At 38.9% G+C, this 15,030-nt stretch overlaps 1 protein-coding gene across 1 annotated transcript in view; it reads left to right on the top strand.

Annotated features, from left to right (window-relative positions):
* The first annotated feature begins 2,153 nt into the window (after positions 1-2,153).
* elapor1 (endosome-lysosome associated apoptosis and autophagy regulator 1) overlaps positions 2,154-15,030 on the top strand; it is an 83,891-nt gene continuing 71,014 nt past the window's right edge. Inside the window, exon 1 of the mRNA XM_068007469.1 lies at positions 2,154-2,418. Within this exon, the coding sequence (XP_067863570.1) occupies positions 2,293-2,418 (126 nt within the window). The 5' untranslated portion in view covers positions 2,154-2,292. The remainder of the gene's footprint in view (positions 2,419-15,030) is intronic.

Below are 15,030 nucleotides of genomic sequence, written 5' to 3'. Positions count from 1 at the left end.
AGGTATAGCAAATGGCAATGCAGTGTCTATCTCAGAATTGTGACTTTTGTTACATTACAACCTTATTTTAAATTTCTGCAAAGTGTGGGCAGTCTTGTGCTGTGACCCAAATCTGCTCTGAACTGGGATGGCTCAGCATGGATCCAAGTAAATAAAGGAAAAGTGTCTTGTCTCCCAAAGATAATCAAACAGATTTTCTTCCTATCTATCTATCTATCCATCTATCTTTCTATCTATATCTGCACACATTTCGTGTCAACATTTTCATAATAAATTTCTGTGTCCACATTCATAATGGAAACTGCGGATGTAGACTTATCATGCTGTAATTACACCTTCTCACCAGTGGAGGTGCTGCAGCACCATCAATGGCAGGAGGGTGAAATGACAATGTAACACGTTTACATAGGCAGTTTTCATTATAAATATGGATGTAGGAATTTATAATGGAAATATAAAAATAAAGGCACAATGTATGACTTTAAAAAGGGGACTGAATTGTCTGTGAGCCCTCATCCAATTATCCCCTGCTCACCTGAAGATGACACTTGGTCTAGACTCCCCCGGGGTAATTTTAACTTTTGGCTTTAGTGTAAATCAGGCGATATCAGATTGGCTGTCCACTGTACACCTTGCCCGATTTTTCTTTCCATTGAAGTCAATGGCTCTTGGTTCCCCAAAGTCTCAAATTTAAAATTCTCATTCTTGTGTTTAAAACCGTTCATGGCCTTGCCCCTCCCAATCTCTGTAACCTCCTCCAGCCCTACAACCCTCTGAAAACTCAGCATTCCTCTGACTCAAGCCTCTTGTGAATCCCCCACACCCTTCACTCCAGCATTGGTGGCTGTACCTTCAGCTATCTTAGCTCTACATTCTGGAATAACTTCCTTAAACTCATTTGCCTCCCCACCTCCTCTTTTAAGACCCTCCTTAAAACCCACCTCTTTGATCTCTAAATATGTCCTTCTTTGGCTTGGTGCTCATTTTTGTCTGATTCCACTTTTGTGAAGTGTCTTGGGACATTTTTCTACATTAAAGGCACTATATAAATGCAAGATATTGTTGATGATAATTTGGCAGTATATTTCAGCATTACATTCAGTTTTCCTACTGCTTTTTTCTTCTTTCAACTTCTTACTTGCCTCTCAGATATTCCACAGCCTACAGAAATTTACTAAGCAATGAGTAGTTTATTGTAAAACTTTTGGAGTGAAATCTTGGAAAATGTGATTGATTTGAAAGAAGTCTGACATTGGGAGCTCATAAATGGATTTGTAAAGATGTCTGATTAAGATGCTTGCTAAAAAAAATCATCAGAACAAGATCCTGGATCAGGGAAGAGGGAGCTGCATCCCATTGTGAAGTGTTCAACTCAATTTGATCGCTTCCAACAAACAGAATGTATACTTTAGCTATAGTTTAAATCTATGTAAGGAATCTTACAACACCAGGTTATAGTCCAACAGTTTTATTTGAAAATCACAAGCTTTCGGAGGCTTTCTCCTTCTGACTCACCTGACGAAGGAGAATGTCTCCGAAAGCTTGTGATTTTCAAATAAAACTGTTGGACTATAACCTGGTGTTGTAAAATTCCTTACATTTGTCCACCCCAGTCCATCACCGGCATCTCCACATCAAGTTTAAATCTAAGCAGACGATGTCAGAACATTCTGTCCCTATAGAACCAGCAGTTGTTTAGTTTTACACGTGTGCTTGTTTGGAATTGGAATAGAATTTCAAAAGTGATCAGTTTAGATTCACTGCCTAGAATGTGAATTATTTAAAGTACAGAATGTCGAATACTTATTTTTAAGGATTCAAATCATTCAATTGTCATTTCTCTTTTGTCAGCACCTGTAGCATAATATTGTAATAATGGAATGATGTAATGTAACAATGTTTCACGCCGGAGTAAGGCGTTGCAAGTTTATTTCGAAAATGAAACACAACTTTGCCGCATGTGTGGGATGGCATGGATCACGCACAGGGAAGGCGGTCGCTCTGAACAGCTCTTTCTCTCGGTCTTTATAAGGCAGCGCACCTGCCACTTGTTCTTTCTGTGCGTGTGGTTCGTACGCGGTCGTGGGGGTTTCGGGCATTCCCGTGAGTTTCCGCAAACTGACGAAAAGACACGAGCCGGCGACACCAGTTCATTTCCATTGTGTCCGCACTTTGTCGAGCCAGAAACGCGGAGTGGCAAACAAGAGGGAAGAGAGAGAGAGGCTGCCATCACCCAGTTTATCTGCATTCAACACCATTGCCCACTCCATTTATCTCTCAATCTGACTGGCCATGAATGCGAATACCTCGTCCTCTCGTTTGCTCTTTTCTGTATTGCTTTTCGCAGCAGGTTTTTTGTTATTGCCTCATTACACAAGCGTTCTGGCACAGTTAAAAAATCTTCCAATTTGCAAAGAGGTAAGGTGCCTTCGTTATTGTATTTTAGATATTCCACAGCCTTGGTAACGGTGCATCTGTGGCTTAAAATAAAAATAATTTGTAGAATTTCCTCCCAGTATTTATCATTTTGAAATATTCTGTAAATAGGTATGCATAAGTATCAATTTGTAAAGACAAGTGAATTGCGGTGATACACATTTCTGGAACTATATTAGTAACAAATTGATTTTAATTGCTTTTTGCCTTCAATGTTGTCGTTTTAGTCTGGATTAAATGAGATCTTTTACTTGTTTTGTACCATAGATCGTGCTGTGCGCAGGCATTTGTCCATATGGAAGGTGTAATTTTGATTTAGCAGCTATTACACAAAACATCAGGGACCTAGAATAATTACTGTGGAGTTGTAAAGTGCTGTCCACTGCAAATGTTATTCTCCACATAAACTGACAATTGCAAGGCCTCATTTAACGAAGTTATGAAGTGTTTTCCATTATTGCTGCTTAGTTGAAAGCCATAGTACTCGAGTCTTCAAAATAAAGTTCGTTCTTTTGATTCCTTCGAGTTCCATCCAAGTCTGTCAACATGACTTGAAAATGTTCTGTGCAAAACTACAATTTGTGAAAAATCTGCTAGTGTGCAAACAGACGTCGCCCTCTTAAGAGTTCCTGTTGGCACCTGCTTGAAAGTCCGTGTGTGTCAAAGTCACAAAGTTCGGGATCATTACAGGGCTGATGTAAACCACCAGGTGGTGTATGGAATACAATGGCAAGCTACAGAGATAGAACTGTAGCTATTACAGTATGAGCCAGACAAGATAGTAAAAAAAAAGTTTCATAAGTTATTTTTCCGAAATGGAAAACAAATTCCATGTGTTATTTAATATATCAGCAAAGTAGTGTAAAATAAGAAATGTGAGATTATGAACTGTGACACTTTAATGATCGATCAAATATTTAAGGATGATTGCTTGTAATATTTGTTGATCATTTCTGACTCAACCTATTTGGATGCAAATTATTCATAACAAATATTTAAGAATGCATTTTTCAATCAAATATTACCTCTACATTTTTAATGTTGAATATTAAAATATAGCAGTACACTTCATTTGTGGTGCAAACTGTAAAATGTGCCTTTAATAATAAAAATGAGTAAAACTCTGACAAAATATTACAGACCAAAAAAGACGTAACAGAAAAAAGTCTTGAAGGGTTTGACAACCTTCCAAATTGCTTTGCATATTAAGCAACAGGTGCACCAACATGTTCCTCTGTTGAGGCAGTGATGCAGGAGACGGAGCTGTTAAATCTATTGATCATAATTTTCAAACGTGATCTTGGTTTCTGGGAAAACCTATGTATGTTAAGGCAACACTGAGCAACAAAGGCATGTGAATGTTTAACTCCAGGTTTTGGTGACATTTGTTTGACAGAAAAGGTCAATGGAGTCACAGTTTTTGGCAGATTTCCCCCTCCTTTCACATCATGGGGGAGAGGGGAAACCTTTGGTGTGATGGCATAAGACAATGGTGGGAAGCTGTCTACCTAGTTCCCTGTGGCTTGCATTCACACAAGAGATTTCTTACATAGGGAAGAATTTTCCTCTCTAGGTAAATAAAACATGATCTATTTTTTAAGTTTTTCTGCTTTCACAGCAATTTGCCTATCACTGCAATGTGGTGCAAATATACAACGGAGGGGGCAGTGAATTCCACAGTACCTGCTTTTAGGCTATAACATTTGGGCAGTTTTCTTACTGGTGCATGCAATTATCAATTTACTGATTTTTTTTTCTTGTAGAAAAGATAAATTTGAAAAATATAGATTCCTCGTGGAACTATAATGCAGCACTTTTAAGGTAAATCATACAGGACAGAAGGAGTGCCAATGCTGGCTCTTTGAATATTAAGCTATCCAATTAGTCCCGCAGCCCTGCTCTTTCCCCATAGCCCTGCAATTTTTTTTCTTTTCAATTATATATCCAATTCCCTTTTGAAAGTTATTAATGAATTTGCCTTCACCATCCTTTCAGGCAGTGCATAATAACTTGCTGCGTTAAAAAAACTCATCTCCCCTCTGGTTCTTCTGTCAATTACCTTAAATCTGTGTCTTCTGGTTACTGACTCTCCTGCCATAGCATAGAGCATTTCATATTTTCAAAATGCTTCACTATTTATCCTTTTGCAAACTACCTGTCAACAGTAAACTTGCACCAAACTTAAATTAATTTGTTAAATGACCTAATGATGTAGCATATAGGTATACTACAATGTCTTTGACTTATCCACATACTAGCCCTCATTTTCAAGTAGAGTTTCCAATGGGGCTTAATAGGGGTGTTGCAATGTTAGCACATGTCCGTCTGTTGGTGCATGTTGCTGTGCCTACTTTCAGGGTCAGCCACATTTATGTAATGTGGGTGAGCTCCAGGCTTCAGGAATGCCTCTCATTGGGAGTTATTACATTAATGGGTGGGAAATTATGTATTTAACGAACCATTGCTGTTTCTGTTATCAAAGAATCACTGTAGTTTGAAGGAATGTCAACAATTCATTGTAAAGTAGCAAGGTTCCATGGTTTCTGATGGGGCTGTGGATATTTTGCTGGAGCAAGTTCACGAGAGAAGGAAGGTCCTGTTTCCTGCACATGGTTGTCAGGTTTTGAGATGTGCAGCGCAGGCTGAATGGCAGGAGATAACATAAATGCAAATGGCAGCACTTTGTGCCATGAAAAGTTTAATGATTTCGACAAATGCCTCAAGGTATGAGACCACCATAACTTCATAATAATGATATATATGAAGCATATGTGACAAGTGTAGTCGCCTCACAGTCTCACAGCATTTTGAATGCTTCTCAAGAATACTTAATTGTGCCGAACGGTACTCTTTGCAACAGTTCCTTTCACCTCTAAAAGTGCCTTCTCTGGCATCCTTACATGCTATTCCTCCTGGCAAATCCTTCAATCTCCTGCCTCAGAATCATACATGATCATGAACTCACAGTCCCTATGGGTTGCATGTTGACACAGGGATATCACAATCTGTGTTCATGGCAATTTCAAAGTCTCAACTGTTGTGCTATATTTGCAGAAAAGACTGCATTTAAGAAGAAGGAGAGAAGATGCATGGGGCAAGGCTGCCTCCCACCTCCATCCACTGATCCCCTTTGAGGTTGCCACTGCAGAAATCAAAGCCAAAGAAGTCACAGAGAAAAGGGATGGGGAAGTCACAGTTCTTGTCGCAGTTTGGGTTTTCTACAAAACATCTGCATCCTTTTTCCATCCTATTCCCTTAAGATCAATTGAAAATGATAAAATAAAGTTGTAAGCTGTCCATTTAAATGAGTTCATTTCTAAAGGCACAACCAAGCAACCCTGGACACCAATTTTTCCCATGTAAATTTAACATTGAGTGCACTTCTGGCATAAAGTTCAAAACTGCTGTCTAATGCTAAATGGTGTCAGTTCCTGCACCAGGCATTCACCCTACTGTAAATGAGTATCATGCACATTGTGGGCAGAGATTGAGCACAGATGATCTCCACCAATACTTCTGATTGGTTATGCCTGCCCATACTTCTGATTGTGTCAATCTGGGCATAACAAATGACCTGAAAAACAGCCCTAATGAGTTCTGGATTTCCAACAGAACATCAGGGGAGGCATGAAGTGGAAGTAAGGTGCTAACTCAAATGGAAGGAGAGAGAAATTGGAGGATGAGTATGGGTTTGGTTACAGATAGCATTGTAATTGCTAGGGAACAGGTTCCCTAAGTCCTGCCACATCTGATATTTAAATATTTCCAGAACTGCACAATATCATTTTAATATTATTTTTGTGCTAGTGTGGACCTATAAGCAGGTTTACATGCTCTGAACTGAAAAGTGAAGTTCTATTAACATTGAATTTAATACTTTTTCTCATTTAAAAAAATGTCAGTAGGTATGTCTACATGGTAATACATTTGCTGAGAAAGTCATATCCATACCATGCAACCAACATTGTATCTGACTGAACCAATACAAATTTCATGTGAGAACTACAAGGGCTAAATTTCATAGAAAATGTTTGACATAACAATTCTTGTTTGTGGTTCCTGTTTGTGTGCTGGCATTCTAAGTCAGCACAGACTTCCAGTTAAGATCATCATCATATGTATGGGGTTGAGCAGTCTGATTAAATTAAATAACGCAGAACAGAAAATGAAGAATATAAAAAGGTTTGTGATGAGAAAAGACCATTTGGCCTTTTAGTACTTGGTTTGTGGAAGGAATCTGCTATCAGCTGTATTGTAGACTCTGTCCAGCCCTATTTCATCTCCTGAGGAAAAGATTGCCATCGGACCTTTATCAATGCCCTCATATGGGGACATGTAGTAGCAATCTGACAATACTACCTCTGTCTCTGTGTGACATCTCCCTGCTTGTTGTAGTTCAGATCAAAAGCCGGGCTGATTTGGGATTGCACTCCATTCTCTCTGTGGGCTCACACATTGGTGCAGGGTTGTCCCATATGTAGCACCCAAGCCCTCCAAACCCTCCCTGAAGGCCAGGCAGCTAAGTCCTTCTTGTGTTTATATTTCTAATTTGATGGTTTATTCTGTTTGAATTTTGAGTCCCTGGAGATTTGCATAAGGCTGTTTTAGTGATGTTGCCTTGTTGGTGACTAAGTCTTAAATGAGGATCCCAAAATCTGTTAGCATTTGGCAACTTGACATACATGCAAATTAATGGAAATATGGATTTCAATTTTGCATGTGGTCACCCACACCCCATGGTACACACTTAAACAGCCCACAAAGACAAAAGCTTGGACACCTCGGCCTTGGTGCTCCATTACACAGTACTATTGTACCTTCCCAGACCAGCCATTATTACTTAAGGAAAAGGATAAGCAGCCAACCTCTTCCCAGAACAATGCTGCTATATAACATTCTCCGCTAGTTTGTCTTTTTAATACTGATGACTAGTTGAAATTGAAACTGGTGACATGCTGTGAAAAATCTCCATTGCAGTTAAAATGTATGAATAGAGATTATTTTCTACATCGGTAACTCATTTCCACAGTGCTTGTGAGTCATAAGAACATAAGAAATAGGAGCAGGAGTAGGCCTCGAGCCTGCTCCGCCATTCAATCAAATCATGGCTGACCTTCGACCTCAACTCCACTTTCCTGCCCAATCTCCATATCCCTTGATTCCCCATGAGTGCAAAAATCTATCTATCAGTCAGAGACAGAAGTGTTTTACACATATGAAGTAAACTGCACATTCCAGCTGTCGTACTGAATAACCTGTAAGCCAGTAAAAGGGCGTGTATTAGTTATTAACATAATACTTCACTGAGAATAAATATTTATTTTTCAGTTAAACCCACATGATGTTACAGAAAGGAAATTTGATAAAGGCAATGGAAGATAAAAAAATTCATTACCTGAACTGCAATGTAAAAGAATTTGTTAAAAATCCAAAATGTGTTGCAATATACACCAATCTATATGTTATGTGTAACGTATGGTACAATAATCTGTTGTATTTTCTGAAACTCGTGTAATCTCCACATGTGTAATTGGGAAGGCATAGTGGAGCTGTGTACTGGAGACATGCAGGGGGCAATTTTAACCTAACCCACCCGGTGGGAACGGGATGGATTCGGATCCGCCAACCATTTTACACCACACGATTTTACGCTCCATTAAAGTCAATGAAGAGTAAAATCGGGCGGAGCATAAAACCCAAACCTGCCCCTTTTTCGTCAGGCGGGTTAGGTTAAAATTACCCTTGCGGTATCACGAGTGGAAAGTTTCAGGTTTAGAATGTGCAGATTATCTTTCTGTAAATTTCACACTTCTGCCAAACCACGTCACGTCCTTACGTTCTCCATTATTGACACCTTCCTCACTTGTCTAGTCAACTCACCATTGCACTGTTAGACAGTGTTGGAAAGGAAGGCATGGGAAAAAATAGCTTGCATATATTATACAACATGAGAGTCAGGATTTAATTAGAAACTAGTAAATTATCTGTGGCATTACTATGGTCAAGGACCCCTGAAAAATATCCCGCAAAAATATCTAAAAGCAGATGGTTCAGTAATAATCAGTCTTTACTTTTAAAAAGGCATAAAGATATTTGAATAAGGAGAGATGGTTCAACTGTAATCAGTCCTTCGTTTAAAATCATGCCAAAATATTTAAGTAAATAACAGATATTTTAAACTTTAAAAATGGAAGAAAAAAATTAAATAAAAATAGGAGGTTCAGGAGCAGTAGAAGAGGGGATGTAGTGAAGAGAGTCTCTGTACCACCAGACTGCCAGACATGATTTCAGTTCTGTTTTTCACAGGACAACCCGGGTTTGAATCCCCTTTCTCTCAAATTCTTTCTCGTACTCTTTCTATCAGAGGTTAAAATGTTTCCTTTGCTCTTTGAAAAGCCTGCAATACAAAGTGAATTCAGATAGACACACAATCATCCAGATTTAAGTCACAGATAGATCACATATTTGTTCCTTTGGAAGTCCCATTTCCAGATATGAGGCCCATGAGTGGATGAAGAAGGAACAGTAGTGGTCAGAGGTCATATTTCGATCATAGAATGTATCCATAAAATTTATTGGATGGTGTGTGTGTGAGTAAAGGCCACTGTGGGAAGTAAGGGGAGGAAAAAAGATATCTTTTGCAATCATGCAAATAACTGAGAAAAATAAGAAGGGAAGATTTTGAGGAAGGCTGTGGAAGAGTAAACAAATAAAATATTTGCATCTTAGGCAATTGAATGACCTGAACCTGCCCTGTTCCTGCCGGGCAGGTTAGGTTAAAACCAGGCCCATAAAGTTACAATCAGTTTTAGGTGACACTTTCACAAGCATTAAGCTATGGCTTTGAAACCGGGCTAAATCAGGGACTGAGCAAGGCAAATGCAATTAATGTATGAAATTGTGGTATCTTTAAACTTTATGAAATAAAGTATATTTTGAAATATAAAAAAATACATGAGGCTGAAGAAGTAGTTCAGAGGTTGTTCTGAATTATTACATCACTGAACAATTACAATGCAATTTAATATAATAAAAGTTTGTCCTGAAATATTTTAAAAATTAACTCAATTTATCTGGTATGAGGTTTTCACTTTCTGTACAACAGTGCAGATTAATTTGTTGGAGTTGTGAAGTTGGAAGGTAAAAATCTAGTGAGAAAATACAATTGCCTTATCCTCTAAAAATGCTGGAAATGCTGCAAAGTAGCAAAAATAAAATTTTTGAAGGAATTAACACTAGCCTTTCACCTAAGTAATAAATCTCGTGTCTTCAGTGCTTGTATCTCCCTTCAGAAAAGTTTAAGTCCACCATTGCTGACCAGTTTTTAACGTTGAACAGACAGCAATCAATTTGTCAACTAGCTTAATCAACATTTTTTAACATTTCTCTTCTGTTTTCACCCCCTCCTCCTGAGTATGCAGGATCCCCCATTTCTGATGAATCCAAATGCATCTATGAGCTGCTTTCACTCTTCTGCCTATATTTGTGCTGGTCTTTCCAAACCTTCCGTTCATTAAGCTGAAGCCAGGTGTGACCATTAAGTGGTCACTTTTTGAGGAATGCCCAAAGCTGTATAATTTTGCACAAACTTCTCTTGATTGTCTTTAACACGTATGGTTCCACCCTATTCACCAACATTTGTTAATCCGTTTTTTGAGTGTCACACGTCATAACAGAAGCACTAAACACGAACAAATAGACCATTAACACGTTCTCCTCAGCTGTTGCTTTTTTTAAATAAACAAACATCTACCTGTTTAATAAATTTATCAAATTGAGGAATTTTGGACCCCTAACTTCCAATATTTGTTACAAACAAATCTGTAAGTTAATTTTGGAGCTGGTTCCTACAATTGTGTCGGTACCTTATAGACAGAAGCAGCATTTCAGTTGTATGAGCTAGTTTTCAGCATTTGTTTACACAAATGTGGGTGTTTTGATTGTTAGTGATTACTCATTTCAATGTCAGTACATTGCACAAGTTATTAGACATAAACCATTAGAACAAGAAAAGTAGTTTGCAAACTACTTGATACCTGTTGCTACACCTGAATTATACCATCAACGTTTTCTTTGAATTTCATATCATTTGGTAAAGCATGCAGTGTGGTTATTCAGTTGGATTGTGTCCAATTTTTGGGCCTGAAGTAGGGATGCTATTAAACCTCAAAATATTTAGGGAAAAGAATGGAGCAAAGATTTAAGAAGAACTTTTTGATGATTGCCCTTTCTCTTTTGTTAAATGACTAAACTACTCAAGAGGAAATCAGTTTGAACGTTTAAAAATTTGGACAAGAATGATATAGCATTCAAAGAGTCAACTGATAAAATGAACCTAAAATATGGCTTGTTAAGAGCAGGGGTTGAAGATAATTGGATCTGTATGTATATGAGCTCGAAGACCAAGAAATCTGAACGATAAATTGGAGATTCTGATCCACCTAAACTTTGCCTTAGCCCTCCTTATCTTATGCACCTGCACTTAAGCTTTTCCCTACAGTTTTCACCTGTGCCCTTGGGTGTATCACTGTGGAGAAAGGGATATGCAACTCCTCCACAAAAATCCGTTTCCAACTTTTCTTTCTATTGATAATCTTTCTCTATCTGTATCCTTTAGTCTCAGTTATCTTCAGCTTCAGGTAGGGATAATTGATCTCCATTAGGTCAATTAGCTAAATAAGCTTGTAAGAGCTAGAAGCAAAATGTGATCCCCTTCAGGGAGTTAAGTTAAATAGTGACTTTTCATCACAATTGAGAAGGATTGTTACTTCATGTACACATAGTGATCATTATATTGCAATGGAGGGTTTGGCTCCCTTAGGCAAAGATGGTCAGTTAATAGTAGACCATATTGATGAGTGCAAAGATTTGCTTTTTTTTAAACAGCTTAAGTTGACAGTCTCTCTGGAAAAGAAGAGCAATGGTATTGTTTATAGTTTCAGCATAGTGCCTTGGGAGTGAGTTCATGTATCACATGTAGTTAGATTGAGCTGTGAGTAGTTTTCTTTCATTGTTTGTAATCCTCAAGTGAGTTTTGGATAGTTAAACCAGAATTTAACAAAAAGAAAATTAATAAAATCTATTTTCTCCAAGTAATAGCTTATTCACTGCTACTGGAACAGAAGAAGTTCTGAAATATAAAGAAAAATAATTTGGGATTGAAATTCCTTGGGGGTTCCGCCGGTCTCCCGTCATAACTCTGGTGGGAGATTGGCTGAACCTCCTGGAAGACAACAGAGGCCCAGTTGTACCTCCTTCCACCCTTACTTGGGTGTCTACCTAAAAGGGACAGGGCTGAGGATGGAGACACCCAATGTTGAGAGTTCCCATCTTCTCGGCCTACAGGGGACCCACCATAACAACAGAGGGAGAAGAGCTGCACTGGCTTACAATCCTGCCACACGTCAGTCGTGGCTCAATGGTAGCACTCTCACCTCTGAGTCAGAAGGTTGTGAGTTCAAGTTCCACTCCAGAGATTTTGAGGTCTCTGTTGGCGGATGGATTTTACTCAAACCATAGAGAGGTTGGTGAGAGGAGGCAGAACATTGATGGGCTAAAACTTCCAACGAATAGTATTATATTCATCTGGGGTGGTGTGCTAGATGAGTCTGTCTCTCAGCTGTCTAGCAGCCATTGCCACTGCACCTGCTTCCTGTTGTTCATGGGCTGGGTTTTCAGCATCAACAGTGTCATCATTAGACTCTATGGCACATCTGCAAAATTGTGAAGCCTGCAGCATGCTACCACAATTTGTAAGACGTCGCTGGGCACATACTGCAAGGCATCTGAAGGTTCACATTTGGAGCACGCAATGCTACGTGGGTGCTATCAATCACCTCGACAACTCTGGGGAATCTGGAAATTCTGAAAAATTTGATGGCCCTCTCAGTCATCTATGTGGCAGCACTGTCAAAATGTATAAATTGAGCTGCCCTGGCAAAGAAAGCATTGGTGACTTACCTTATAGATGAGTGCACAGCAAATTAGTTGATTTGGTAACGGTCCCCTGTCACTCCCTGGAATGTGCCTGTGGCATAAAAGGTGAGAGCTGTGGTCACTTTCTCTGCCACAGTCAGAGCTGTGTGTGCTCTGGGTCTTGGTCGCAGCAATGAACAGAGCTCCTCCAAAGCTTCATTATTGACGCACAGTCTCCTGAGACAGAGCTCCTGAGAAAGGTCACAAAATGTACCCTACGGTGAGTAGTGCTGTAATGTTCTGGCTCTCCTCTGGTGCCGTCTGATTAATCTGGCTTCCCTTATAGGCTCCTGCTGCTCCTATTCCTCAAGCATATATATCATGTAAAGTCAGATTCCTATCGGGAAGCCCATTGTACAGCCATCAGTTCCTAGCTCAATAATTGTGTTGAACTAGAATGTTTTCTGAGAGTAATGCAGAATATAGGGCAAAGCTTCCTGAGTATTTCTGCAATACCAGCAGTGGTATACGGCCAAAAGTCTTCACAAGCAAACTCAGTTAAACAGTGTCCCTTTTGCTAAATACTGCCACCTTGATGAATGGATGCTGGCAAACTGCACCTTTTAAACAGTGACACACTTCTCATGGGCAGATGGGAAGGCGGAAATCACGGAATTTAGGGCGGGTGACGTGATCCCATACTAGCTCCATTATTTGCATGTGGCTGCCACTTTGACGGCTTGTGTTTTTTTTCACCGCGCCATGAAACTAAATGGAATTCATACCAAGGGGCTTCTACTGTGGAATCGTAGTGTACATTGGCCCAGTCAGCAATTCCTGCTTCCACAAAGGCAGAATTGCTGACTTACCCAACCCAGGAATTTTGGGGCCATTAACTTATTTCCAATAATACCTTGCATTTATTGAAGAAACTCATAAATCCAGTTCTGAATCTTCATTTTTACTCTAATATGTTCATTTTTCATATTATAAATAAAATTTTGATTGTGTGATAAGGTATATAAAACTTGGTGGTGAATAAGGAATTGGCTGAAAGAGTGCATGGAGCAGGCACTAGTTGGGGAGATGTGTTGATCAAGAAGTGCCTCAGGAACCAGTCTTTGGGCTTTTACTGTTTCTAATCTAAATATAAACAGCCTGAAGTCAGCACACAATGCAATTTAGTTAGATTCGGAGATGACACTCAATTGGGAGGGGGCAGTCAAACAGTGGTGTCAACAAATTGCAGAAGGACTGCTATGGTTCAGGATCTTTTGACCATTTTTCCACAGAAGCGCTTTGAAAAACGAGAGTCACTTTAAATGTTGTGTTTTAAAAATAGAGGGTAATTTTAACTTTGATCGCTGGGCGGAAAATGGGCGGTAGTGGATCGGCTGCCTGTTTTACACTACGGCCGGATTTGCCTTTTCACTGACTTCAGTAGAAAGGAAAATCGGGCGGGGTTTTTTCACATCGTTCACCTGACGAAGGGGGAAGCCTCCGAAAGCTTGTGAATTTAAAATAAAATTGCTGGACTATAACTTGGTGTTGTAAAATTGTTTACAAATGTTTAGTCACTGCAGAACAGCAATCAATTAAACAAACAGAATGCTAAAATATATTGTTATATCAGTAGAGTACAGGTTTTAAGATCATCTGCTTGACATTTAATGGTACTCTGGTAAGGTCACACCTTGGGCACTGTATTCAGTTCTGATCACTGAGACATGAGGGATATGCCAAGCCCTAGTTGCAGTGCAGAGAAGTGTCTTGAAGATCCCTAATATCAGTTAAAAGAAAGGCTAGAAAAACTGAGACTCTTCAGCATTGGAAGGACATAAATTAGATGGGGACTTTATACTAAATGGAATAGAAAAGGTAAATGAACATAATAATTTGAAGTTGAACTTTAACTGCAAGATGGAGGACAATGGCTATCAACTGGTAGAAAGCAAGCCAAGAAGCACTCCTTTGTGCAAAAACTCATAAATACCTGAAATGGTTTTCAGGGTAGGGTATTGTAGACAAAAGCTCTACAATCGTCCAAGAGGCGGTTAGATGGTGGGACCGTAGATATCTGCAGAAGAATGAGCTAAATAGACTGAATAGCCTTCCTCATCTGTACTTTGTGAACTTTGCAAATTGAAGTTTAGTAAGCTATACATCAAAATTATTTTTGGAAAAAAATAGATCAGACAATGTACAAAAGCAATTGTCAACCATTCTGATTGTAGCATGGTTAAAAAAATTGTTTAATTAAAAAGGCATCATTGTTCTCCAGTTGTAAAAAGAGCTACACAATGACATGATTGGTTATATTGTGTTGCCAATAAGTCACTGATCGTGCAGGTGCTGAACAATTAAATATATTTTTAAAAATTCACATGTAAACTGTTTGCACTGCAGAAGATATTGCATCTGCTACAATACAGAATTTTCTATACAGCAGCTCTAAAACAAGGTAAAAAAGGGACCAGAACCAACCTTGTGTTAAAAACCTCTTACTGTATTTGTTAAAATTTTACTTATATAACTTCTCTAAATAATTCTCTAAATTTTTAAATAGCCACAGGAGCCCAGCTGAGCAGTATGGGAATTCACTTACCTGAACACAACTTACTTGTTCAAAACAAAAGACAAAGAATTAGATTGGGAACAACACTGACATGTACATACTAT

Source organism: Heptranchias perlo, chromosome 27 (assembly GCF_035084215.1).
Source record: "Heptranchias perlo isolate sHepPer1 chromosome 27, sHepPer1.hap1, whole genome shotgun sequence".
Taxonomy (NCBI): Eukaryota; Metazoa; Chordata; class Chondrichthyes; order Hexanchiformes; family Hexanchidae; genus Heptranchias; species Heptranchias perlo.
The sequence above is the reverse complement of the archived record's forward strand: the minus strand, read 5'-3'. Positions and strand labels throughout refer to the sequence as shown.